The 27,521-nt window shown below is 40.5% G+C and overlaps 1 protein-coding gene across 1 annotated transcript in view; it reads left to right on the top strand.

Moving 5' to 3' along the window:
* Positions 1–2,254: 2,254 nt before the first annotated feature.
* Positions 2,255–27,521, top strand: part of IRAG2 (inositol 1,4,5-triphosphate receptor associated 2) — a 41,343-nt gene continuing 16,076 nt past the window's right edge. The window contains exons 1-22 of the mRNA XM_069806656.1: positions 2,255–2,853; positions 3,640–3,750; positions 4,520–4,700; positions 4,921–4,997; positions 5,077–5,155; positions 6,131–6,289; positions 7,446–7,563; positions 8,952–9,002; positions 10,171–10,248; positions 10,794–10,850; positions 13,047–13,106; positions 13,216–13,280; positions 13,365–13,461; positions 15,081–15,194; positions 15,542–15,643; positions 19,022–19,185; positions 20,775–20,889; positions 21,332–21,494; positions 23,752–23,813; positions 24,745–24,810; positions 25,893–26,001; positions 27,141–27,288. Of these exons, the coding sequence (XP_069662757.1) occupies positions 2,259–2,853; positions 3,640–3,750; positions 4,520–4,700; positions 4,921–4,997; positions 5,077–5,155; positions 6,131–6,289; positions 7,446–7,563; positions 8,952–9,002; positions 10,171–10,248; positions 10,794–10,850; positions 13,047–13,106; positions 13,216–13,280; positions 13,365–13,461; positions 15,081–15,194; positions 15,542–15,643; positions 19,022–19,185; positions 20,775–20,889; positions 21,332–21,494; positions 23,752–23,813; positions 24,745–24,810; positions 25,893–26,001; positions 27,141–27,288 (2,771 nt within the window). The 5' untranslated portion in view covers positions 2,255–2,258. The remainder of the gene's footprint in view (positions 2,854–3,639; positions 3,751–4,519; positions 4,701–4,920; positions 4,998–5,076; positions 5,156–6,130; positions 6,290–7,445; positions 7,564–8,951; positions 9,003–10,170; positions 10,249–10,793; positions 10,851–13,046; positions 13,107–13,215; positions 13,281–13,364; positions 13,462–15,080; positions 15,195–15,541; positions 15,644–19,021; positions 19,186–20,774; positions 20,890–21,331; positions 21,495–23,751; positions 23,814–24,744; positions 24,811–25,892; positions 26,002–27,140; positions 27,289–27,521) is intronic.

A 27,521-nucleotide genomic window follows, 5' to 3' on the forward strand; every position in this document is an offset into this window, starting at 1 on the left:
TAAAACCAAGCTGCTGGCATGCAGGAAGCTTGTAATAAATCAGTTTAAGTAAAACATTGAGTATTTATGTCTATTGTAGTCTGGATTAATAAACACATGTGATTTTCCTCTTTGCTTTGCAAGTTTATACAAGCAGCAACTCTTGTGTTAAATGCTAGTGGAGCATATTGCTGTCTGAGAAAAGAACTATTCTGTCTAAAAAAAAAAGCAAGGAGCTAACTTCTTGGGGAGGTTGCTTCATTTTGTTTCCTGATGCACAGTTTGAGTAAAATGACACAGTTCAGTGAAGTCTATATCCTTTTGTGGGCAAGTTGGTATTTGTACTATGCAGGGGGAAATCCCTTCAGGGTCAAGGAGTCTGGTGTTCTGCCCCTGAGGGCAACCATGTCAGTGTCGTTCCCCCCCCCGCCGCCTCATGAGCTCTAGTTATAAAGCTGCTGTTTAATTTTCCTCTCTGTCTACCCCTTACAGAAGTCTGGTCTGTGACGGTGCTATTCTGATAGGCTGGCTAAGAGTAAAACCCAGTCTTGGAGGATCTGAGGATGGTTGTTTCTGGTCATGTAGGTTATGCAGTTAACATACACAGGACACTTCCCTGCTTCTTACTTTAAAGCAAGTGTTGTGTTTTGGGTGTGTTTTGGGTTTTGTTTTTTAACATTGTATATAATCTCGTGGAGAGAAGCAATACAGTGTGTTTTTAGAGCTGAGGAGCTGAAAGTGGTAAGAGTGGTGGAAGGTAGGTAGGTAGCTGCACTATTGGGTGTAAAGTATCACTTAAAAACTGATTCTTCGGAGCTTGAGCTAGCTTTATTGGTACGTTATAATTTTTTTTTAATAGTCTATCTCTTATCTAGATGTCATAGATAACTTCCAATAGTATTGCTTGTTTCCCTCCTGTTTCCAATGACAAAGATTCAGTCAAGTTGCTGACACCTGTCACAGAGTTCTGTTCAAGTCCAGCCATATTCACTGGGTTACACTGGCCAGTGGATGGCCTTTCTCAGTGCTAGTGTATCAGCAGGTGCTCTTTTTGGGGGTGAGAAGCTGTGAGTGAAGTCCACAGTGGGACAGTGTCAGATGAAATCTCCCAACTACTCGGTTCAGAGAAGGTGGTTGCAAATTGTAGGGTGGAGATGGGCATCTCACTTGAAATGTGGCTTTATCCCTGCAAAATGCACCTCCCATGTCTTCGTCACACACACATATGCTTATCTTATTGGAAATATCTTTTTAAATATTGCCTGGAGAATAGGTAATAAAAATGTAGTAGTGAAGCACCTCTGTAGGGTATGTTTCTTGGGTAATTCCCTGCGTGGTAGCGTGACAGCTGTAGTTGTGGCTAATTAGTAAAAGAGAGAACTGGGATTTGGGTTTTTTGTTCTTCTAGGCTCACTGAAATGCTGAAGGTCTTGTTGCTCTTGCTTTTCCTGTCTCCCCGCACCCTACAACCCAGTACCTGCAAAGAGCAAACCCAGAAAGACAGCCTAATGTCTTCCTGAAAGTAAACTTCGTTTAAGTCTTGGCTTCTGAAACCTGTTACAAGATGGTTTCTAGGAAGCTGCAGGCTCAGTATACCTCACCTGACTTGAGTAGTCGTGGCTGCAGGATTTGATTGGGATGTCGTGTAAAGAGATCAGAAACTGATAATGTTTATAGCTGTAGGAGATACTTTCAGTAAATAGCTGGACATTTGTTGCTGTTAGACCTGAGCAAAAAGCCATGGAACTAGGGAAGGAAGTACGTGCTACAGCTGTGATCCGAGGTAATAGTTACAATAGCTGTGTGAGGTTTTTGTTTCTTTTTAATGAACACTTCTTATATAAAAAAGAAATACCCAATTTGGGATAAATTGGTCTGAGTAATATTGCTTCATGCTTCCTTTAATCTAAAAAGATAGTCAGTTGCCAGGCTGCAGGGAGTTCTTCAGGTTTTATTTTTTGTTTCTCTCCCCTCTCTGACATGGTTATTGTATTTAAGAATAAGCAGTGAGATTTCAGAAAGTATGCGTTTCTTTCTTCCCCACCTTTTCCAAATCTACATCACTTCTAGTTCCTTGGACAACTAAACATAATGATTGAAGGTTTCTGTCACACTGGTATGTGGACTAAGGATTTTCTAGCCACTTGATACCAAAGCTCCACATTGTCTGCTGAATGGAAAAATTGGTGCGAAGAATATGTATGTGTATGTTGATCATCCTGACTCTTGTATCTTGTCCCTCTTCTTTCCAGATACTTTGCAAGAGAGGGGAATTGATAATGGCTTCAGAACATGGAGCTAACAAGCGGCATCACAACCCAGTGGACAGTATATGCAGGAAGATCAAATCTATCCAAATGATGGACCAAGTTTCTAACCCTGCTTTGCAGATACCGAAATTTCAGTCCCGGAACTTTGACAGTCCACAGTGCAGTATCAAAAAAAATCTAGAAGAAATACTGAAGAAAAGAACTTTTAGAAGTCATGATAGTACCGGTCCACACTTAACCAGTCCCATCAGTGACAGTGTTTCCTCCACAGATTTGCAGCTGCTGTCACCTTGTCTCAGGTGTATCTCTGACTCCTGTTCTCCAAATGTTGCCTATTCGGTCATTAAAAGTGAAGAGAGATCCAGCAACTCATGGATGCCAGTATGCCCCATGGAGAGCTGTTCTCCATCCTACTTCAGATCCAGAGAGGCTAATACCCAGAACAAACTGTGTGTTTTATCAAACATTGAATCTAAAGATGTGCCTCATGAACAGAAGTATCTTACGTCAAGTCCAAATTTATATTTCTTCACATCTGATAAAAAGTCAGAAAGTGCAGTGATCCAATCTCCTGTGCCAAAGAGATTATCTTTGAGTGAAAGAGGTAAAAATCCTGGGGGGGGGGGGACGGGACACCAAAACCTCCCAATCCAAAATCCTAGACATCTGAATGTTCAGCCTACATAGATGACATTTATTTACTACTTAAACTAGTAACAATACAATTTAGAATCACTCAAATCACTGCAAAAAGAGCTGAGTAAAATATTAATTTTTTAGAGACAATCTAAGGTGAATGTAAAAAGTGATGAAGTACTGAGTCAAGACAAAAGCTTTTTCAAATTTGCTAATTCCTTTTTGTGGATAAGAGATTTGGCTATTAATTTAATATAAAAAGATATATGAGTTTGGCTGTGACTTTTTGTGCTTGGGGTTTTTTTAAGGATTGTTTTCTTAATAACTTAATCTGACCATGATGACTTCTCTACAGTATATCTGGAGGGGGAGGGAAGAAATAGCTGGACTCTTAAAATGTTCCTTTTTATGTGTTTACTTCATGCAAAATAATAGCCAGAGTGGCCAAAAATGCACGTATAGAAGTAGATGCATAAGCCAGTTCCCAACTCAGAGGCTCCAGCTATGAACAGTTCCCGGCTTTATTTGGCAGTAAAAGCTCTGTTTTTGTTGGCAGGGGAGGAGGGAGCTGGTTGGTTGGTTTGGGCTTTTTAATAATCTTAAAAAAAAAAAAAAAAAAAAAAGTGTCATTCAAGCTGTGGTATGCTATGTGTGCTCATGCTATTGCAAACATAATATTTTAGTTAGAAACTATGGTGCATTAAAGTTAATATGAGCAAATAAAGATGGGCAATAACAAACTTATTCTTCATAGGATGGAAGCAGTCCCTGGGGTACAAAGCTGACAACATGTATGATGTGAGCTTGATCTGTGAAGAAGACCTGCTGACCACTATCTTCTGTGCATGTGACATAGAGCATACAGGTTTGCCAGTGGCTTTTCACTGCTCCGTTTCATTCTCCTCTCAACAGACTTTCAAGGCTGAGATTGCACTATGATTCCTGAGACGTGCCAATCTGTGATATGCTTAGACTGACTAGCTCCCTTAGCTAAGTGGCTGTATGTGTGGCAGATGCAGAATAAATGTCTGTGCCTCTTTTGCATCGTGCCTGTCTCTTCCCTCCTCCTTCCCCTTCTCCACACACCGCCCCCTCCCCCCCGATCTTTGCTATATTTTACTGCAGAGGAAGTAGAGGAGCCATATGCTTCTAGCAGTCAACCTTATTGGAAATGACTGTTTATTTCTTCTAGGCTTTTTCCTGTTAGAAAAGAGAACTTTGGGAAACTTCAGAGCAAGAGATAATTCCTCTGAGCTTCACCTCAAACGTGACTAAAAGTGGTAAAGAAAGGAGTTGTCTAGCAGAGTAAGATAATGTTAGTCACAGGGTTTGCCCAATTTGATGAGAGACCTGAAAGCAGTAGCATAGCAAACATCAGGTCTGCTCTTCTTAAACTGAAGTCCACAAAACTAGTAAACTGGACTTCCACACTTCTGTATTAGAAAAACCAAACAAAAGCTCTAAACTACTCCTTTCCAGGTTGCACTAGAACTGCAGGGATCAGTTGTTTGTCTACAGCTCCTGAGAGCATTGAATACACACTAGTGCAGATCAGTAGCGTGCCCTTTTACAGCTTTTTATAATGGCCTGCCAGATTTCAGAGTCTGTCACATGGACACCTGTATCTATTTTAGGAAAAGTAGCAGTTTCCAAGATAGTTGATTATTTGAGACATACAACTAGTCGAGGATCGGACGATAGTGGTCTTGAAGAGCTGTGCAACATGCTTGACCCAGATCAGAAGGATGTCTCCATGGACCTGGAAACATATCATGCCATCATGAAAGAGTGGATTGAAGACTGTAAGAGGAAATGGTAATAACTTTTTATCAATCTATCTTATAAAAGCTGCTGTGAAAACAGGAGAGTAGGAAGTTCTCCTGTGGCTTGCGTCTTCCGTACTCTGGAACAAAGATGGTATTAGGACACGGTGACCACAGTGTGGATTTTGGCTGCAAGCTTTTAGATGTTACAAAGTTGGTAAGCAATCCAGTGTCATGCTGACTTTGTGACTCTTGATGCTTCCTTGTTTCAGGGAAGATGGTGCCACGAAGGAACAAACAGCAAGCATGGAAGACCTGGAATTTAAAGTGCATAAAAACACCTCTGAAGGTGCAGACCATTTTATTCTGTTTTTATTCAGGAAAACTCCACTTTCTTACTCTCTAACCAAAAACCCCACCTCTTCCAGCCAAAAAGATGCATGTCTGGATGAACACTACATCAGGAAGCTTGGAGGCCTATGGGGGTGACGTGTCTAAAGGAGATATGTAAGTCCATTTAAGCAATTCTTTCTCAGAATTTAGTACTCCTGGCTTTGAATTACTTGAGAGCAATTTCTAGAACCACTGTTTCAGAAAACTATCTCGGCACAGTTTCTAATGCTGACCTCGGTCTGCACTAGCTTTTGATGTTATCACGTTCTTTCTCATAGCTGCTGTTCAGACTTAAAAACACACTAGTAATTTTTCCCGCTGATATCTTGGTCCTTCTGTGTCCATTTGCCTTTTTAATTCCCTTTGGTCAGAGTCGTGCCGTGTGTTTCTCTTCCTTTTTAAACTGGTTCCTTCCCTCCCCCAAGTTCTCAAGTGTATGACAATAGAAGACATTATCCCCTGAAAATCTTGTCCTTGGTTTGTTTTGTTTAGGGTTTTTTTATTTTTTTTATGGTCATCACTGACTTGGAGTCTGTTAATAGCAAAGCACTAATCTTTGAAAATTCTTAAGATTTTTGACTGCATAAAATGCAAAAGTTAACAAACATCAGATTTGCTTTCTGATGCTTCTGTATTGTTTCTCAGGATCTCAAAAGGGTGATCCTTGTTCAAGTTTCAGTTGAAAGCATAAGTGAGGAATGGCTTAGGAGGAAAGAAAGGATCCAGAAACTGTAGAGTTAATACAAAAGTATTAGTGGTGGCCTAAGGAGTGATTAGCAAAGACTTAAGATGCTGTCATGCAGACATCCAGGTGTGGTGCTTGTCTGGTGGCATACTTCAATTGCAGGGAGCATTAAAAAAAGTGCTTAAAACCAAAACAGTTCCTGGTGTCCATAGAATTAGAGAACTGGTCTGAAGATGATCTGATATCTCTGTGCAGAGCAAATGACTGTACACTGCAGCATTACAAGTCCTCTGTGGGCTCTCCTCTCACCTATAATAAGTGCAGCACGGTATCAGGATTTTTAAAAAGTCTAAATTGGATCAAATCATGTTTCTCAATCTTTCCTGGTTTTGTTACTGGAACAGGGAGACTTCTGACTTGATAACCTGTGTTGCGGACCTGCAGTACAACAACCAGAAGCTTCAGGAAGAGAACAACAAGCTGAAGCTCACACTGGAAGCTGTGGATGAGACCAACAATAAGCTATTGGCAGATAATGATGATCTACGTCAACAAATAAAAAGGTGGGAGACCCTGGTAGCACCAGATCTACAGTGTAATGGCCATGGGCAGACCTATCTTCTTCCAAGTGGTCCAGCCTTGCTTTATGCTTTTAGCCTCATTGGTGCTTCATGACAGCAACTTTCTTAATGTAGTTATCTGTAAGGTTTAACCCTCTTGCCAGATTGTTCTGCTCTGTACCTCCTAGACTTTATAAAGTCAGTCATTCATCTTGTAGCCTGGCTCTTGCAGCATGAGGTGCTGCAGGTGCACACAAGCAAAATCTTAGGGTAAAGCAAAAAAAAAAAAAAAAAAAAGCCAAAGTTTAATATTACCCATAGAACAGCCAAGCACTGGAAGGCTTCTAATCCTAGACCATACACTTGCTGCCAAGTAGAGGGGAAATGAGCACACAAGAGTTATTTTGCTAGTCCCTTGAGGAACTAAAGTGAGTTGTCTCACCAGCTTAGTATTGCTGCAGCCTGGGGACCATTAATGCCACAAGTACAAGCCTATTTTTACAGTAATTTTGTAATGCTCATCTGACCTAATTAATTCAAATGTAATATAGTTATGTCAACTGCCAAACCATTCCAAGTGTCTTCTGGGGAGATTAAGGCAAGAGTCCTACAGCATAGCTGGCACAGGATACGTGCCCTCATGTGGGACCATGTGCTCTGGAGTGGTCTGCAGCCCAGAGCTAGCCAGGAAAAGAGCCTTGCCCCACTGGTTAAATATATATTGTTTGGGGTATCAGATCAGGATAAGAAAGTGATGCAGAGCTTATTCTTGAAAACTGAACTGAAATGGTTTCCATAACTGCTAACAGTCAAATATTGTAATGATGAGTTTATGTACTCGGGTAACCTGATGTGTTTGACTGTAACAAGCTAGATTGTTAGGTGGATACAAACAGAAGCATGCTCTCTTGGATGTTACATTTGCCTGGGGTTGCATCCCTTACTGCTAGAGCAGAGGAATAGAGGGTAAGTCCATGAGCCTTTACTTACTGCACAGAAATGATGGGTTTAAACTTTATTGTTGCTCTTCTGTTAAGTATCTGCACTAAAGCATAAGTCCCTAGTGGCTTCTAAAAATAATGTTCTTGGTATTTCAAGCCAATCTAATGACCAACAGTAACTCACTACAGTTTCTCTGGATTTGATTCTCCCCATGCAGCATCCAGCATTCTGTGCTGAAAGCCAAATCACTGGAAGAAGATCTAGAAGAAGCAAAAAACAACCTGAACCTGTCAGAAGAGAAGAGACAGCAAATTCTCTGCCAGAATAAACAGCTAGTAGGTGCTCTTATTTCTTAGCTTACGTTATAGAGCATCACATACCTTGCTGTAACAGTGGCATGACCCCTCAGACTATAAAAATCAGCAGTATGACCTTCTCTGTACTAGTAGGTACGGAGGCTTTTTGAGGATGTTTGAAATGTGATTTATTAGTGTTATGGAAACACTGTGAAGTTTTTGCATGGAAGTTTCTTTAAACTATTGTCAGTTACAGTGAAGAAAACAATTGAAAGGGCCAATCTTGCATAAAATTATGCTTAAAGAACAGCTCGCATGCTACCTTCATTGAGCCCTGTCTATTTTGAAGTTGGTGATGTTCTGCCAGAAATTCACATGACTTTTCTAGAACCAGCAGTGACAGAAGACTCGGTTCAGATGTCCACACAAAAGTCGTTTTCCAAAACACCCCTAGGTTATTGTCAATGTCCATATGGATGGGCAGATATGACAAAGGCCTATCAGAAACCTGTCCGTTCTGGACTGACAGCTGGAAGCTTGGCACATCTCAGGGCGTGAGCTCCCTGCATGAGAGCATCTGAATTGCACCCCAGGTGTCTGAGTAGCAAAGCCTGTAAGTGGTGTAAAGCATTTAGCCTGGTAACAAGGCTGATGTGGCTGCAGCTTTAGCAGGTGTTGCCAGACACCAGAGCGTAGGCTCTCTGGAGAACATATGTTTGCATTGCTGCTATGCATGTTTTTCACCCTACAGTGGCATTTCTGCGTCTTGCTGTGTGGGTGTAGCTGTAAACTGGTGTTCCATAGCTCTGTGCACTGCTGATGGTTGGTATTTAGAAATCAAAAAAAGTCTTCCATGCCGAGCAAGAACACAAGATTTTTTTGTGCTATCCTGCTGCAGTGTGTATAATTCACCTTGTGAGAAGGAGGTGGGGTAGGAGAGAGAAATACTATTAGAAGTTTTGTAGTTGTTCTTCTAAGTCCATTAGTTACTGTTCCCTGTGCAGTGGAGGCACTGAGTGGGATACTACTACCTTTCTTCATGTCTGATGTGAAGAAAGTGTAGTGTGGCACATAGGCTTTCCAGATTTGCCTGAACTCAAGCATAAGCACAACTAGACTTGCTCACTCTGGCTTTGAATACCTCCTTCCTATCATCTAGTGGTCTGAGTTTTACTCTGATTTGAAATGCCTGTGTCAAACCTGTCAGAGTTCATGAGCTGGACCAGCCTCAGCACTCCCCTTTTTGCTGTGCTCTCAGAAGTAAAGGAATGCAACACTATAGCTTCATATTCAGCCCTGAATGTGTTTGTGGTCTGTTGCTTTTTGGCTTAGTTTGGCTTTGAATGTTGAACTTGACATACTAAAACCAACTATTTTGGTTTTTTTGTTTGGTTTTTTTTTTTTTTTTTTTAAATAAACCTGCTCAGGAAAAAGAAAACCAGTCTCTCGTCATCAAAATTACTTCTCTCCAGGAAGAGGTAAAATAAATCGTGACTTTGCAAGTGTATGTTCTTGTCTAGCTAAAGGCTCACCATTAAGAAATGAAATGTTTGTCATACTTTGAAGCCTGACATGCTGATTCAGTTATCAAAATATCTTACATTTTACAAGGAAAACTTATCATGAAACTTTGTATCATGAAGTTGCACTGTGCTTCAGACTTTCCATTTGCTGGGTAAGTAAGGATATGAGGTTGGGGAAGTATGGGGGACAGGGACAAACAGCTTTTTCCCCCTCTTTTTCAAAGCTTTATAGACAAATTCCAAATGTTTCTAGTTAACACAGCTATAAGATACTAACCCTATATTGAGACAATCTCCATCTAACACTTTTTCATATTCACTTCTGTTTCCCTCCTTTACTATCCAAAGGAGGAGCCCTGTATAGAGCTGTAACTGGGGAAAAAAAAAACAAAACAAAAACAAAAAAAAGCAGTAGCTGGGGGCTTCACTCACAGATGGATCCATTGATACTGGCCAAGGACCTACAGGAGGCTTTTAGAGAATATATTGCTAATGGTGCTGTATCTCTAGGCTCTCTTTTTTTCTGTTCAGAGGAGAGCTATTCATTCTTACTTTCTTTTATTTATTTCATTAAAGTAAATATTTTATAAACCAGTTTTCATCAGGTGATAAAATGTTATATTTTATGAGTCTGTATTTTAGACTATTTAGGATGATATAGAGAAATAGGTTAAATCGCACATAGTAATGGAAAGAAGAACCTCATGGATTCAGGAATCTATTACCTATTATAACAACATGGGATTCATTGTTCTTTGCACATTTACCGTGCTCAAGATTAGCCTTTCCAAAAAGGTCGTAAGTCCAAATGGCTATCAAACTGCAGCTTTCAAAAAATAATTCTCATGCTGCAGGCCTGAAAGACTTCCTTTTGCTTTCTAGGTCTGATAGTGCTTATAAATCACATTCTGAGGTTTCCTCTTCTAACAGTGCTCTGGAGAAATGGGGGAAAGCAGCAGAAACAGTTTCCGTGGGACAAGCACGTACAATGTATGTGCAGAAATGCTGGTAGTGCTTTAGAGTAGGCAGTAGCTTGGGGGTGGAGATGTCATTTTGCCTACTTTCTTCAAGGAGAAGCTGTCAATCCATTCAGCTGTGCCTAAACACTCTGTATCTTGTTCAGAATATTAGGAATACCATGGACACCGATGGACTTCAAAAGAAGATTTTGGAGTTGTCTAAAAATGCAGCAGAGCTTCAAGTAAGCATTTCAACTCTAGGAGGAACAAAAAGCCTATAGTTTACTTGGGTCTAGCGAGGGGAATTTCTATCTCTGGAAGGTAGACAGCCCTGAACCTGTCTGTATTAAAGAACTGCAGTGCAATCATAATTTGGACAGTGTGACAGCTCTGACTAAGAAAGTTGCTGCCTGGAGGCTAAAAACTGGGCTAATATAAACAATCCACAGTTTCATTCTTTCTGCTAAGTTAAACTTTTAGGAAACCTTTTCCCCACTATTTGAGAAAATATATTAGAAAGTCATGCTTTGGCTGATGTTGCTGAAACTATTAGCCTGGACAGACAAGAGGAAACAAAGGTGACTGAAAGCTGAGCATGCTTTCACTTTTAACTGTGTACACGATTTGAACTTTAAAACACACCATGCAAGGCACTCAAAGAAGAATTTGTTTTTTCTAAGCAAGGAATGTTGATACCCTTTTTGATTTCCAAGAAGGACAAAGGAACAGACTTGTATTATAGTGCATACTGATGACTGGAATTATTTTTGATCTTTTCATTCTTTAGGTCCAAGCACATATCTATGAGAGCACTGTGGTGAATAAAGAGGCAAGCTTGATCCAGGTTAGTTGCTTTTACTTCATTACTGTCTTGACTGAAAATACTGACTGTGGGATGATTTGTAAAAAAGCAAGGCAATAGTCTTGACTGTGGCACTTTTGTTTCTACTGTTCTCGCACTACAGAACCTGATCCTATTAATGGCTTCAAAGTAGGCGAGATCTGCTTTAGGACCTGGTTATGAGTCAGCATAATTAAAGGTTTCAGGATTTTGCTTTTATTTTAAAAAAGAAAAAAAATCGCAACCTATTAAAACAAAACAAACTTGCAAATTTCGGAAAAATGTACAGAAACTTCTGAAGGCTGCTTCTTTCAACAGTTGGTAAAAGAATGTGCCTGCGGAAGATCCTTCTCTTCATGTTTTTTACTTAAATTGCTTAATTTTTGTGTCAAACTAGAAATGGTGTTTCAGAGCCCAATGGAAAAGCAAATTTGTCCTTTCTTGTTACTGAGGTGTAATTATCTAGGCTTTGCTGAAGATGATAATTTCTGATGTTGTCCTTAAACTAGAAAACAAAGACATAGGACTACATAAAGGTGTTGGCATTCTCTGGATTCATAAATTATGCAAATAGCCTTCTAGGCTAATGGAGTTGCTATTTAGCAGAACATGTTCTAAATCAGCTGATGAAATATTTGACTATTAGGCTGTCTGCAAAAATGAGTGCAGCTAAAGTCAAACCGTGACAAGAGAGAACCTAATGTCAGTGTTATCCAGCTGATAATTTTGTAGCTGTTTTTAATAGTTGGGTTGTGGGGTGTTTTTGTGATTTGTTTTGGTTTGGGGGTTTTTTGGTGGTTTTGGTTTTGAGATTTTTTTTTTTTTTCCAGAAGCAGCTTAAGGGCAGAAATGAATTAACTTCTTTTTTTTTAAATAGCTTTCACTTTCTCATCCTTGAATGATTCAAAGCTTTTGTGGTCTCTGTAGTATCCTTTTATTTTAAAAGGGCTTTTTTAGTATATTGACTAAATGTGAATTTTGAAAGCAGACTGCTAGACTGCATGTTCTTGTAGGTAAAGGTGACTGGTTTGTATAAACTTGAAGAAACTGGTGTGGAAAACTGACTTTCCTTGTTGGCATTAGGATCTGTGGGATAAGGGTTTACCTGTAAGCTAAAAAAACCCTCTCATAGCTCTTTATGCAAAGATAGATTGGACAGGATTGATGGTGACTGAAAATTATTATGGAAACCTTTCTTTTCCAGGCCTGCAGAAGGTATATGAACATAGAAAACACTTTAAGTTTTTCCCCGTTTAAAAACAAACAAACAAAACAAACAAAAAAAACCCCAAAACAACAACAACAAAAAACCCCAAAACCCAACAACAACCTTCAGCACCATACATCAGTTGTCTCTGCCAAAGCTGGAAACCTGGTTCTGTAACCTCACTTTTCCTGCTTAGCTTTCTGTGTATTTCATCTCTTTCAAAAACCTCAACTATTTTTAAAGATGAAGAGTAGGAAGAAGTCATACAAGGGGTGAGAGGACCAGAGCTCCTACTTGAAGTTCCTGTTTTCTCTAAGAAATGTTCTGCTTTTCTGTGCAGTGTCTTCTATTGTAATGGCATAACATGACTGAAGCCCATTGCTAGTTTGTGATGCTAAGCAAGCTACTACTTCTACTAACTCCTCAGTCTTACCATGAGGGTTGATATGTTCTCTATCAGTCCTTCCATTAGGCAGTGTTTAATCTGCAGAGCACTACACTCTATGCCTTTAACCATGAAAAGTAACGAGACTAAACTCAGAACACTGCAACTTGGTTTAAGGGTCAGCTGGGATTAAAACTCATGCCAGGCATAATATAGTCCAGGTTTTCAGCTAAAACGAGTGATTCTGTCTAGTTTAATCTGCTACTGCCAGTACAGAAACCAGGTAAGTAAGAAATTAAAACACAGCACCTGGAAAGAGTTTTTCTGTCTCCTCAATTTCAGGAGTTACATAGAAAAGGTCTTCTGAGTGCTTTCTGTTAGCCAATATGCAAGGTAATTAACTATATTCTTTTAAATTTGCAACTATTTTATGTTACATAATTAGGTTGCTGCTCAAACCTAAATTGTACAATTTACTGCTGTGATGTAGGATTGAGCATAGTGTTATTTTGGTTACAAAGCATCATAGCTGTATTACAAATACACTTCAATGTGCTAGTTGTCAGGTTGTGTACTTTAAAGGTTCTTTTCTCCACAATCTCTGCAGAAGGAGCAGGACATCAAAGAACTGAAGTTAACAATTGTGGAGTGTTCCTCAATAATAGAGGTACGGGACCTGAGTTTAGGTTTTGACTATGTGAGGGGAAAGCATGCATATACTATGCTTCCTCTGCATGACAAACTAACACTCTAACCAGGTCTGATATATGTTTTAGACTTTACGAGCAGAAAAAAATAAGCTACTGGAGAACATGCAACACATGCAGCAAGAGTTGATCTCGTGAGTATTGTGAACAAGTCCCAGGAAATGCAGTTCATCAAAAGTAAAAAAGGGCTGATTTTTTTTTTTTCCTACTTTTTTCAGAAATGGGTTGAGTTTCCCATTGTGTAAATTTAACAGTAACATTCCTGAAAGGACGAATTCACTGCACTGTGAACTGGAACTTGCTCAGTCTTCTGAGGTATGAATCAAATCTTTATTGAATCTTATCCCAGTTGTCTTGCATCAGTGAAGGAGTAACAAAGCTCATTCCCTATAGGTCATTAGTAACCCTGGAACTTGAAGCCATTAGTCCTAGCATGCAAGCATAGAATGTGACGGTTACAATATTGTCCCAAGTACATTGGAGAAAGTCCAAGGAAAAGCAAACACTTGGAGATCTAAAAAATGAGACCTACAAAGTAAATCTGGAAGAGCTAGGGTCATGCATTTAGCTGGCAGAAGAACAGACTGATAGAAGAAAATATGAGTTTTCAAATATATAAAAGCTATTATGCTGAAGAATGTAATGGTCTTTTTTTTTTCTGATGCAAACATTTTCAATTGCAGGAGGGGAGACTGCTTTTTCCTTGAAGTCTAATGTAGTGAAAAAGAAAATTAAGCATTAGAGTAAGCATCTTGATGAGGTTGTAGAGTCTTCAACTTATTTACTCTTTAGAAACTCTGATAAGCATCTGTCTGTAGATACCATTCCCTTGCGCCCCAGCAAGTACAATGGAGACTGATCTTTAGAAGTCCTGTCCAGCTTTTTTTGGTTTGGTTCCCCCCCCCCCTTCTCTCTGAGGCCTTTGCATAGTGACTCAGGAGAGGAGAGGAGAGGCATCCTTCTGATGACCCTGGCACAGGCTGACAGTCTTAGTACTGCAGTTGAGCCTGTTGGTTTGGAGCTGTAATGTCCCCCATGTCCTCTGCAGAACACCCGGCAGGTGGTTTGGTGACTTTTGGCAGCTACGCTTTTGATCAGACACACTTGTCATAACACTGGAAGTTTTGTCTCTAATTTACTGTTCTCATAGCTTTCCAGCACTCCAAGAGAGAACTACTGGAAAAAAACAATGTATATTATGGTTTTGGTTCAGATTTTTTTATCTGAGCTGTCCTGTGCCCATTTCCCTAAAGATATTCCATGGAGTCCCGTCTTCCTTACAGTGCTGTCTTCCCTTCAGATGTGAGCTGTGCAGCAGAGCTGATACCAAATATATGCTATTGCAGTGATTTTTCTTGTAAAACTTCACTGTGCTGCTACCTGCTTTTGTATGTGGTACATTTGCGCAGCAGTTGCAAAGAGTTAGCATTTGCAACAGAAGAAGAAAACTACTCATGGACTAAAACTACAGGCCCAGAAATGAGAGGTACACTTGGCTAGGCAGCTTCATTTCAAAAGTAACATGTTGTGCCCTATTGCAGCTCCCCACAGACACAGTGACTCACTGCATTTATCTCAAATGCTGTAATGAGACACAATTCCACCAAATCACCTGTAAAGCAAGGAAGGTCTCTGCTTATTCATCATTTGGTAAAGCCTCTTCTGAATAAAGATAACTAATTATTGACTTCCTCTTGCCTACTCCTGACGTGAAAATTTACATTGGATCACTCGGCAGCTTGGCTGGCTTGCTTTTTTTAAATTCCTATGACATGATGGTTTTGAAAAGCTTTTACAAGCTTCAAGTTTCAGTAGCTCTGACCTTCTGGTAAATACGATGCAGGGATACTTCAGAAAAGTCTAAATGTCACTGATGCTGGTTTGTAATAAGGAGATGTCAAAATAAGCTAGCTGGCTCTTCCATCTCTTCAAAGATTACCAAGACTGAGTGGACATCCCTGGATGAAACATTGGACCGTGAAGTGCTGTTTTTACTTCAGGGACCTGAACATGTGGGAGAAAAATTTAAGACTATCATGCAAAACCTGGTCAGTGGCAGAGCTTATATGAATAAGGATGTGGTCTTCTATCAGCCTTTTAATTAGCATTTCTCAAAGCATTGATAATCAGATCATGTTTACGCCTTTTGAAAAAATAAGAATAGTTTCTTTGGGGATGGAGAGGGGGGCATAGTTGCTTTAACAATATCACTTGACACCTACTCTAACACTGTAACTTATAACCTGGGTAATTCTGGGCAGCATTGTGTCAGACTAGCAATAGAAATGCCAGGGGCTTGGTGTTGGGGGGGGCTGTTTGGTTTTTTGTTTGTTTGTTTGGGGTTTTTTTTGGTGGGTTTTGGTTTGTTTTGTTGTTTGGTTGTTTTTTTTTTCAGCAAGAGGAAGCCTCTGAAGCAGAGGAGCTTGTCATGACTTCTTTACAATGCATAAAAGATCCTGATGTGAACATGCAACAGGCTTGGGAAAGAAAACTTGTGGTAGGTAACTGTTTCTCTGAAGCTATTTTATGAAATAGTAGGGCTGTGCAAAAACTTAATTTATATTAATTACTTGAGATGATAGCAGTCAATTTGGAAGTCAGGGATGGCTGTATGGAGAGAAATACCTTTTGTAACTTTTTTTTTTTAAGATGAAGGGGATGATTGCTTTTCACTTAAATGCTGTACTTTTCCTGACTTGTCTTGTGCAAGATCTCACTTTGTTAAAACTATGCTTGAAGGCAAGGGTAGGTGAAACAAATCAATTTGAAGAGGGAAATGAGGTCAGATGACAGTGCAATATAGCATGTGAGCTATGAAGATTTTTCTGCCCACTGCATCTTTCTGTGTGCCTCGAGCACCCATTTTCCCCTGTGCTCTGAATCTGACTATGTAGTGGATGGTTTCACCATCAAGAGGAGGAGGGAGGTGGCTTTATAACTGGATTTCCAAATCAAAACCTTCATAGGGTTTGCCTTCTTTTGAAAGGCAAAGTGTTCTGCTTTTGCTGGACACAATCCACAGGAAAAGTTTCTACAAAAAACCATATTTGATAACTTAATCTTGCATAATGTATTTTTACTATTCTTCATACCTCTTGCGAGGCTTGAAAGTAAACAGTTTTGCTCAAGGTAACTGACAAAAATAAGTTTCCTGTATGGTAGCAGTGGTCTGTGGACACAGCCCAACTCCCTTGCTCTTGTTCCCTTCTCCCCTCCCATGTAACAGCACAGTTTCTGAAATTTTCATCTTGCTGGATGTAGCTTTTTCTCTAACCTGCTCCTTCTTCCTAACCTGTCGTTAAGGACACTGCTACATAAAACTCCACTGAATTCTATATTAATGCTGTCTTTCAGCTCTTTAATAGAAGCAAAACCCTCAATTCATCCTGCTTGGGTAATAGCAGGTGGCACTACCGTATGTGCTGCTTTAAACTGTTAGCTTTTAAGCAGAAGTCTATCCTTCTTTTCTTCTAGTGCTGCCAAATGTTGTAGCTGGCCCTCTTCATCTTTCCTGGGCAGGCAAGAGCAATCATTGGAGCCATCTCATCCTGCAGCCAGTTTTTTTAGTTTTTTCTCTTTTAATGTAAATCCTGAAAGCTTCCACTTGGAGAAGGTGCAAGCGTCTCGGTCTCCTCACCCTGGTGTGACTTTGGGTAGACTCTAGGAATCTGCTGCCTCATGCATTGCTGTAACTTTTTGATCTTGACTAAAAACTTCCTCATTCAAAGATGTCACAGCTGAAAAATACTTGTTAACTTACCATTTGCATTGGGATCCTATTCCTGTTAAACATGTAAAGCTAAAAACTTTTGGTGTGGGTGTTGGAGTTGATCGTGGCAGGTGAATCCTATTCTGGTTCCTAGAGAGTGATGCATTTAGAAACTAAGTTAACAGAGGATCAAGGAAGAATAAAATTTTTAAAAACTAAAAGGTCCCGTCCTTCTGGGTCCTGAGGGGATTGGAAGTGACTTCATGTCAAACGTATTGTCTTCACCTAGCTAGAACAAGCCAGATATGTGGGAAATACGGTATATGGAACTGAACAACAGTAGATCAAAAAAAAGAAGCATTCAAAGTAGCTTCTTCCAGCCTTAGAGAAAACTTTTGTAGAAAACTTAGTGCATGGTCCAAGATTTAACTATCACTTGAAGCCTAAACACTTCCCCACCGTTTCCTGTGAAATATACTATGGACATGTTTTGCTGGGTCTTAGTATTTTTAAGTATGTTTTAAATTGCATTATACATAAAGTAAGTTTTAAGTGTGCCTGTGGTTTTGTGTGTATATACATACATTTAAGCATATACAAATAGTGACAGCAAAAACTCTTTTGCCCTTCTCCTGCTGGAAGATAAGACAGGCACATGTGCCCTGATAAGCTTATACCACTTATGTGTCAAAACCATGTTATTTCTAAGAGCAAGTGCTGCCTGCCTTGGCTGAGAAACTGATCTTCAGGATGTGGGCATTTGCATATGGTCACATCCCATGTCATCCTAGTAAGCTTATCTAGCAAAACTGCTCAGCCCCCCCCCCCCCTTTTTTTTTTTTTCTTTTAGCATGATACTTGATGTGCTACACTTTTTTGTTTTGTTTTGTTTGAAGCCTGTGAACAACATTAGAGTCTAACTTGCAAGTAGGTAACATGGCCTGTATTTGTAGGGTTGTCGTTTTCCCCTTTGAACTAATGTGGACTGAGGAGTCTGTTTTTTATGTTCAGTTGAACAAGGTCGGAGAAAGAGGACTGGATTCTTCTTTCTCAGTACTTTATACTGCAAGTCACCGTTCAGAGAAATATAGAGGATGCAATGTTACTTAACGCTTCATTTTTACCCTCTTCCCCTTTTTCTTCCTACAAATCAAGGTAAAACTGAAAGCCTTTGTCACAGGGGTCATCCCCTGGACAGATTTCATCTGCTAGGCGTGCATGACAATTAAGTATGGATTTATCGGGATTTGTTGTGTTGTTTGTTTTTTCTTTTTATTTTGCTGTAATACAAACTCAAATTGGGACCAATGGACTTAGTTGTACTTTGAGAAAAGGGTCACAGAAGTCTAAATTACCAATTTTAGGGCTTCCTGCAAGATAGTCATTATTAAAACTTACCCTTATGAAATATGGTTTTTGTTGCTCTATCTGGGCATCTTGTGCTGGAGTTTTTGGGGGGTAAGTTGTAAAGACTCCCTTGTGCACCATGTAATCTCCTGCCACACTTACCATAAATACCTTGCCAACCGTATATTTGTTTTACAAGAAATAAAGAGGAAGAGGACTATCTGTGTACCCTAGATCTGCCCAGAAAGGCTGAGAGTGGCTTTTGACTTAGAAGTAACCTTTTGAAAAAAGCAGGAGCCATTTGTCAAATTGGACTACAGAAGGCTTACGTTTTCTTGTGCAAACTGTTATGCATTGCTTCATCTTAAAAAAAAAAAAAAAAAAAAAAAAAAAAAAAAAAGTCTTAAAGTACTAATGCTCAGCAGGAGTCTAGCCTGTCTGTCCCCACATCCTGTCAGATTCAGGAGTTAGAAGGCACAGGTTTGAAGTTTAAGTAGCTTTGTCAACCTATTAGACTGCACAAAACGCTGTTTTGTACAAAACAAACACCCGTTTCTCCTTTATAATACCTTCCTTATTAAAATGTATTTTTCCTCATTTCTCTCTCTCTCCCCTTCCCCAACCAGATGCTCTGTAAGTAGATTACAAAATATTGTCAATCATCCACCTTCTTTATTGCTGATAGTGTTGGATGTAGGTGATGATACTAAATGGTGGAGCAGGGAAATTAATTCTCATCAGGTAAATTCGGGCTCTGGTTTAGTCTATGGCTCTGCTCCTCATGTAGCCACATGGCAACTCAGTTTCAAAATTCCACAGGTTCTCAAGCAAGAACTAGGAGAAAAAAGACATCTTTGGATCCAGAAACTTCATCTCTTGGAAAAATACAAAGAATCCCTAGATAAGGATTTTATTCGAATGGCAGGCGACCTGAGGAGAACCAAGACAGAGCAACTTCACCTAAGGAAAGAGCTCTCTGCCAGGTACCCCTTCAAAGCATATGTATCTTTTGCTGTTGTTGTTGTTTTTGTTGGTTGCTTAGCTGTTTGGTGGGGGGTTTTATCTCGTGGAACAAAGTTTACTGAATTCTGAAGACTTTTTTTTCACAGAGGAAATTATCTGCTGTTTTGGAGAGTGGATCTGGTTTTAGCATAACGCTTACACTATGTGGGAGTTAAGGTTTGTGTGTGAAGTAACACATGATCTTGGAGATGTCTCTGAAAACACCAGGGAGACCACAGACTGAGCAGTTAAAGCAAGAGGGCACTGCTTATCTAGCAGGTGCAACCATTAAATAAACTGCTGGGTTTATGTGAAGCAGAAGACCTGTAAAATATATGCCTGCAGGTATTATTTCTTTGGTAGACAATTGCTAGCCCCAGATGATATAACGTCGCAGTTTCTCAAGGGTGTAGCTTCAGTGAGTTATCTCATTAAATATGAAAACGTAACTTTAAATTTTAGTTTATTGGCACATGGTTTCTGCTACGACTTTTGATGTTACAAATATGACAGCAAAAGACAGCGGGTGTAAACCTCTGCCTGCCCGTCCTCCCTCCTCTCAGACATTCAGGAAAATAGGTAGTTAAGGGGTTTTTGCCAGAAAAACTAATCTGAATTTGTTGTCTTTGCGGAACCCAGGCTTACTCATAACGTCAGCCTTCCGCTATCCTATGTTAAATGTAAATTTTTGCACATATGCTTTTACCTGGGTTTGGGGTGTAAGCAGCTTCCTCAGGCATTGCATCCCAAAGAGCTAATGTGGAGCAGTCATACTGGGCTTTTGCCTGACTTATCTTCCACTTAACATTGTTAATGTAGACCTCCCACGTGCTCTCCCTTCACTCAGAAAAGAGCTGAAAAAACTACTGATGGCTTGGTTTCTTACAGCTGCCTCTCTGTAACAAAATTGCTTGTGCTGGTGGCAACACAAAAAAAAATACAAGGGTGAGTTACAGAAGAAATGGGCAAAGGGTTTCTGCAGTGGAAAAGAAGGGGTTCCTTGAAAGCCAGCACCTTTAGCACTGGTTCTGATGGTATCTGCTTGCTGTCAAGTGAAATACACAGGTTCATTAGATTAATTCCCCAGTATTTTACAGAGTATCTGCAGTAATAGTTCTAGGGTATCTTTGCTGGAATGATTGACTCTATATCCAATAATTATTTTTTCCAAACCATGAGACAATGCATTCTTTTGACTAAATTGCAAAAGTTTGCCCCACTAAGCTCTTGCTCTTTGAGAGTTCTCTGGATGTTCCACGAGCTTCTGCTATGGTACCCAGCTGGCTGGGGCTGGCACAGCCATTGCACTGTTCAGCTGGGGAGAAACCAGGGAAAACCTCCATCCCTTTCCAAATTCTGGAGCTGCTATAGAAAACCTTGTCTGCCTACTGGGTTCAACTGTGCTTAGCAAGAACTAAGTCCCTGGTGCTGGATCCCGGGGAGCTGCAATATGTAACAGCTGAACGTGGTTCTTGATGCGTGTCTCAACAACTAGTGTGTGTCATCTCCCAGGCATGCCTGCTCTAAAATATCAGGAATGGATTGTGGTTTGTGCTCTCTCACCCCGCAGGCAACGTGAGATAGAAACTGTCAAACAGTTACAAGAAGAAACTGCTGGCCAGGCAGAAGCCCTTGGTTTAGAGCTGCAAAAAGCTACAAAGCAGCTTGAGTATGCCAGCAAACAGGTAAGGAACAGTCTAGTTCCTTCTACACAGGGAACAAGAAAGCAGATGCAAAAGGTTACGTACCATGCATCGCTGCTCTTGGGAAAGGAAATCGCATGTTCGGAATGGAGCGCCTCGTTGCAAAAGTGGAACCAGCAGAGGAAGTAAAATTTGAGGGGGTGGTGACAACAGTTTGCTGATGAAAGAGGCAGCATTGCATATTTGCGGTGGCTTAAAAAAAAAAAAAAGAGAGAAAAAAAACCCCAAAAATAGCTTCCATACACAGTCCACCCCAACGTAAAAATGCAGAAGTTCAGAGGGAGCTTTATCACTTCCTGAGAAAGAACAGATGCAGTTTGGTTTCATTTACATGAACTGTAGAGGCTCCTTGTGTTAGCCAGGCTGCTTTATTTTTTATTTTTTTTATTCCCGTCTTTTTTCTTAAATATTGTTTTGTGCTTAGGCAGAGGATCAAGTTGAAGCCTTTCACTCTGCTTGTGAGGAAGCCGCATCCTTGAAATGCAAGTTAGAGGAAGCCATTTCTGAGCAGCAAAAACTCAAGGATGTGAATGCAGCTTTAGCAAGCACTTGCCAGTTGCTTCAAGAAAAGGTGGAAGACCAGAAAAGTGAGTAACTGCCGGCAGTGTGCCACCATTCACTCTTGCACGGGCAAATCCTTTATTGTTTAGTTATGGCAAGGGGGAATAAGACTGAGCTGCAGGTCATCCAGTAAAATTCTCTGTGGAGCCTTTTTTTTTTTCCTCTTTTTTTGGGGGTGGGCGTGGGTGAGGGGGCTTTCTTTCTATTTTCCCTTCTCTTTTAAGAGATCTGCAACCATGGCATCTGGGCTGAGAATCAGGTGGGATCCCAATGAGTGGGTGTTGGGCTGGACCAAAGCTGCAGAGCCTCCTAACAAAACCTCCAGTCCTAGGAGGAAGGGTTAGTAACTCCACGGGTGGCACTGGCACTCCTTTACCAAAGGTGCTGTTCCCACACCTGAATAGCCCACCTTATTCCTAACAAAGTCATCCCTCTTAAGCTTCCTGTACCAAATAGACCTGATTTTTATGTTCTGCATTCTGCTTGCTGCTTGTATTTGCTTTGTGTTTTTGAGTAACTGCATGGTATTAGGCTGTTTTCTTTAGTAGAAAGCAATTGTGTCATTGCATCGTACATGTGCAACTTCTGCTATGGAACCATGGGAACTTCATACTACCTCTTGCTCACTTACTAACACCAACACCTCAAAAGCTTGGGCAATTAAAGAATGCAGTGGTTTGACTCCACCACATGTGGCTTTTTCTTTCCAAATTCTGGAGTGTGTATTGCTTATAGGAAAAAAATTTGACTGACTTAAGCCCACTAACATTTGGACCCAGGCATGCATTTCCCAGGGCAATGTGACTGATGCTCAACATGCATGTGCATTATAGTTTCACATAAAGTTGTTTACAATTTGTCTTGTAGGAAAAATTACATGGGACCCTATGCCTTAGCTCTAAGGCACAACCGTTATGCACTGATGTGGCAGAAACAGCTCCAGATTGTGCTTGACTTCTGACCAGTATTTTAGCATTGTTCACATGTGTGTGCTCACGTTGCTTTCATGCTTACTGCTTCCTTCAAACTGTGGAGTGTGGGTTGAGTTTTTGGGGGTTGGTTTTTTATTTTTTTTGCAAGAGGCATAACAATGGAAATAGTGTGTCATTTTCCAGCAATGAGTAGACAAAGCTCTTCTGCAAAGTGAGCTAGAGTAAATGAAAACAGAGATCCCCAGACATGTGGAAGAGACTGGTGCCACTGTGACTCAAAAAAGAGACTTAAAAAAAAAAAACAACCCAAACTAAAGACCCCCCAAAAAACCACCACCACCTTGAAAATGGCTAAGACTTTGGCTTTAAATGACTCCAGGTAATTTGCAGAAATCTCTTTCTGTAGATAAATAGAAATAAACTGGTAGATATGTAGAGAAGTTGCAAAGTGTTATGAAAAACAGGGCTTACAAACAAGGATGGGAGTGGGGGAGGACAATGCTTTATATTGGTTCCTGCAGAAAGCCAGACAGGTCTAGTGTCCCTTCTGACTGAAGGGCTGGGCTGGGGTGTCTCCCCATCCACCTACCCACTCCATTCCCTTACTTCCTACCACCTGTGTGGTAGGAAGTGAGAAAGTAGGGAACCTGTTGGCCAAGGAAGCTATTACTCAACCTAAGTCAGCCTGGCACAGGTCCTTCTATGTTTCAGATGTCTAATCATGCCTTGCCACTAATTGCTACAGCCCTCATCCAGTGAAAAAGCTGAACAAGCTGCTGAGCTGCCTTCAATTTTTGCTTAGGCACTGAAGTGGCAGTGCTAATAATCTCATACCCCACCCCCGTTATTAGCTGTGGTATAAAAGTTATGATAGACTTATATCAAGGTAGAAGTCAGCAGAGGCAGGCCCTGGCATTACCTAACTTGAACAAAGAAAGTTTCTAAGTATAACATACAGCCCATTGACTTTAAAACTTCTGTACAGGATGTCAAATTGGAAGGACGAATGCTTCTCTTCCAGCAAGTCATAATGGAGTCATCCATTTCCAGAGGGAATTGTGGCACCATAACACTGATGATGTGGGCAAGCATTGCCTCCCCTTTATAGCAAGGGGAAACATAACTGCAGGGAAGGAAATGACCAGTGTTTTCTGCAGGGTGGAACTCGCAAAACAAAATGCACTTTCAAAATTCTCTTTTCTGTGAAAAACTGTTGTAAGTATAACTAGACTAAAGCAAAGTACAATGGGTTAGTAATAGGCAGTAGTCAGGTTTCAAGACACTATAACATCCAACTGCTTGTTATCAAATTATAAGGAACCGTGTAAGACTTGTAAATGTCTCTTCATAGCAACTGCTAATGCACTGAGATGGGAACTGCTTCAAAGGCGACTCTGTGAATTGCTCTGTCAGGTATGATGCTTGTTTGGTGGGAGAAGAAAAGGTAAACTTGCACAGGAGGTGGTCTGGTGGAAGGACATATACAGCTGAGATGAACTACAAGTGATTTGGCAGCATCTAATTTCTTCTTTTCTAACATGTATGTAACTGTGGAGGCAGTAAACTGTATGTACTGATCTGCACGTTATTATTTTCCTTCCTCAGCCTTCTGGAAAAAATGGGCTAGAACCGAACAGGTGTGGTGTTGGTCTTTGCTGTAAACTATTGTTGGTGATCACATCAAATGAGGCTGAGGGAAGCTTTCCCTGATGCATTGGTGTAATTTGTCCCCCACAATCAGCCCTCTCTTCTGCAGACAGTCTTGAAAACAAATGTTTAAAATTTTCTAATAAAATATTTTTCAGTATCCAGATACTGGAATAGGCAGTGAAACAGTTATTACCTTGTGGAAATATGTTGAAAATTATATAACTCTGGTGTGCTTTGCTTTGAATAAAAATACTTTCTTCAAGTTTGGAAGGGGGTGGAGGGGGAGACATTGTGGGAAGACTTTTCTTTCCCTCAAACAGCTCTAGTAAGGAACGCTATAGCTCAGAGTCTGAACGGTCTGGATTTCACACAGAATAACAAGGTATTTATAAAGACAAACAGAAGATCCTAAAATGTATCCTAGGCTGTAACAGGGGCATCAGAGGAGCAGAATCAAAACTGTGGACCAGCTGCATGTGAATAAAACTTGTGTTTGTGCATAAAGGTCTGCAGAATTAAAGGCTGAAAGTAGCAAGGGGAAACAACTGCATAGTTTTCCTGATAGCTGATAATAGTTCAATTAGAAAGATAAAATTCCATTTTGTTCATAATCAGTAGTAGTATTACTTCTTTTTTTTACCTTTTTTTTTTCTTCTACACCTGCCTGCCTTGAACTATTTCTCTAATGCAACAGTGCTGTGCAGAGTTAGAATCTGACTACAGTCTGCTGCCCACATCAGCTGAGCCACTAAACAGGAAGGTAAGTGTGCTTGCTATGACCATTGTTGAGCCTGTTTAAAATGTGACACTAGTTCTGTTTGTTCCTAATTTTTTTTTCATGACCTAAAGGAATTGAATAACTTTCCTTGTGAGAAACTTTGCGAAGTTAAACATTCAATAAAAATAATTTGAGGTACATATTTATGTATATGCATGCACATGAATACACACATACAAAAGTATATTTAAAATTTTATTGCAAAACCAGTTTCCTATTGCTTCTGAACAGTCACTGTGACAAAATACTGGCATTTGATGAATTGCATTCTGAGAAGGATCAGAGGCTGAAGATGGGGCTACATCTTCCAATTTCTTTTCCATTTTTCATCACTTAAGCAACATTAGGTTAAATGCAGCTGTGTTAAGTGTTGCTTCAGAAGTTTCCTCTAGCCATCTTCAGATGACATCTCTTCAGCACTAAAGAGCAAGTGGTGTGCATTCAGGGGCAGGGGTGGAGGGGGCAGCGCTTTGTCTCCATGCGGCCGAGCTGGAGCTGCCCTCCTGCTCCTGCTGCGGGAAATCTGACCTGTGTAGCAGGTGCTGGACACTGGACAAATGTTCCCCTTCTCAGGCTGTCCAGTTGGCTCGGCTCCGCTGAAAGGGTTGGGTTTGGTTTGGGTTTTGGTTTTGGTTTTGGTTTTTGGGTTGGTTGGTTTTTTTTTGGTTTTTTTTTTGCAGTGGTTTGTCGTTTATTTGGGGTTTGGTTTTGGGAGGGTTGGGGGTTTTTTGTTTTTTTTCACGGGGTTTGGTTCATTATTTGGGTGGTATTTTTGGTTCTCCTGTCCTGCTCGTCTTGCCTGGTTTTGTAGTATCTAGTTCCAGACCTAGGTTGAACCAATATGTCTGTTGCAAATATAAAGTTGAATTATTCTACCTCTTCCTGTATCTGTTCTGCCCATTAAGGGTGTCAGCTTTTCTAGACAAAAAAGCAACAGATGATGCATTTGTGTAACTGTTAGTATTACATTATGCAGATGCAACTGTGCGTGTGTGGGGGAAGTTGATGGTATTAATGTATTCAACGTGATTGAACAATAGCAGCACTTTCTATTTTTCAATTAGCAGCTCCATTGCTCTAAACGACTGTGGAGTGAAGGACCCACCTTGTGCACTGGCCTTCCTGGGACACTGCCCTTGGATATTTCACGCTGGCATAGTACGCCTCTGCTAGGTAAGACCTGGTGGTGTTGGCCATTTTTCTGTCTCTCTCCTGAAATATAGCAAGAGTTGATAGAACAGTATCAATGGTGGTAAACGTCCTGGTAGAGTGTGGAAAATCTATTGTTGGCTTTAGGCTATTTCTGCGTGTAATCCAGGAGGCTGAACCATGTTTATAATGCTTGCAATGAAAGGCCTGAAAAGGTGACTGTATCAACCTAATAGGAGTCCCCAAAAGCTTAAGGAACTATTGATATAAAGCATATATCCAGGTATATTCCTGACAAGATGCTTGCCAGTCTGGATCGAGAGGGCTTGAGTTATGTTCCTCCTATTCACTCTGACTGGCACACACTGAGATAGCAAGTGATGTACTGCTACTTTGCTACTGAGCTGAGGTCAGTTCTGGTTTAAAAACTTGAACAGGTAACATAGCTACTGAGAATCAATTAATTTTATTTGTTGATTTCTCCTGCATTCATAAGGTGTTTGTAGTTCCCTGCAACCCTCAAGCCTTATGAGTATTAAAAACAACCACTGACAGATATGCGTTGCAATGCCACAGAACTCCAGATTGCATTTGGGATTTTACAGACAAAGTGTTTCTTCCAGCAGTAAGCTGGTACAACACAGAGTCTCTTCTCACACAAACTGAAAAATGCTCAAATGTAATTCTATGCCATACTGGGGGAAATGGAAGAAGATCTTGCTTGACTGTACGTGCTCCTTATAAGAGCACTGCTGCTCTGAAAGGGCTGTTTCAGTGGACAAACTCAGAGAGTTCTTGCAACTTGCTGTAATATCACGATCCAGCCACAAATAAGGCAGGTATTCTCAGCTTGCACCAATTGAGTATTGATACAAAAAAGATGATCTATTTCCCAGCCCTCTACAACAAAGCTGTCCCACATGGAAGTTTCCATAACCTGACTGATGGAATAATCCCCATCCTCAGGTGCTGCAGACTCTCCATCTACAAAATATGCTAAGGCCGCATAACCTACCCTTTCATACCAAGATAGGAGCTGCTTTATTATAAATCTGTATTTGGTTGGTCTGCTTCTTGATCATTTTAGACTTAGTCAAAAACTGATGTAACTAAATCCAACTTTGCCCATGATTGCCACCCTTCACACTTGTCTCTCTTAACAGATGCTCTGACCTTGGAAACCTCATGCCCAAATAACTCTTCTGTGCACAGCTGGGATCAGCCTTGTAGACGGAGCTCTGGCAGCTGCACATTTGAAACCCGCAATCTGCAACACGCATCCACTTCAGATGTGACATCAGTGGGGTGCAAGTAAGATGGCAGAATTACCTCTTTGGGGCGAAGGGTGGAAGAGCCACAGGATCTAGCAGGTTCTAAGGGAAAGCTCTATCCCCAGCACATGCTGACTTCAACAGCAGAACGTCTCTTATATACTGGACACTCGGAAGTCAGCTAACGGTGCTGTGGGGTAACGTTTTGCTTCTATTCACACAAGTAATAGTAAAACCTTTTACTGAGACTGTTGGTATGACCACCAGCCAAAT

This window comes from Haliaeetus albicilla, chromosome 19 (assembly GCF_947461875.1).
Source record: "Haliaeetus albicilla chromosome 19, bHalAlb1.1, whole genome shotgun sequence".
Taxonomy (NCBI): Eukaryota; Metazoa; Chordata; class Aves; order Accipitriformes; family Accipitridae; genus Haliaeetus; species Haliaeetus albicilla.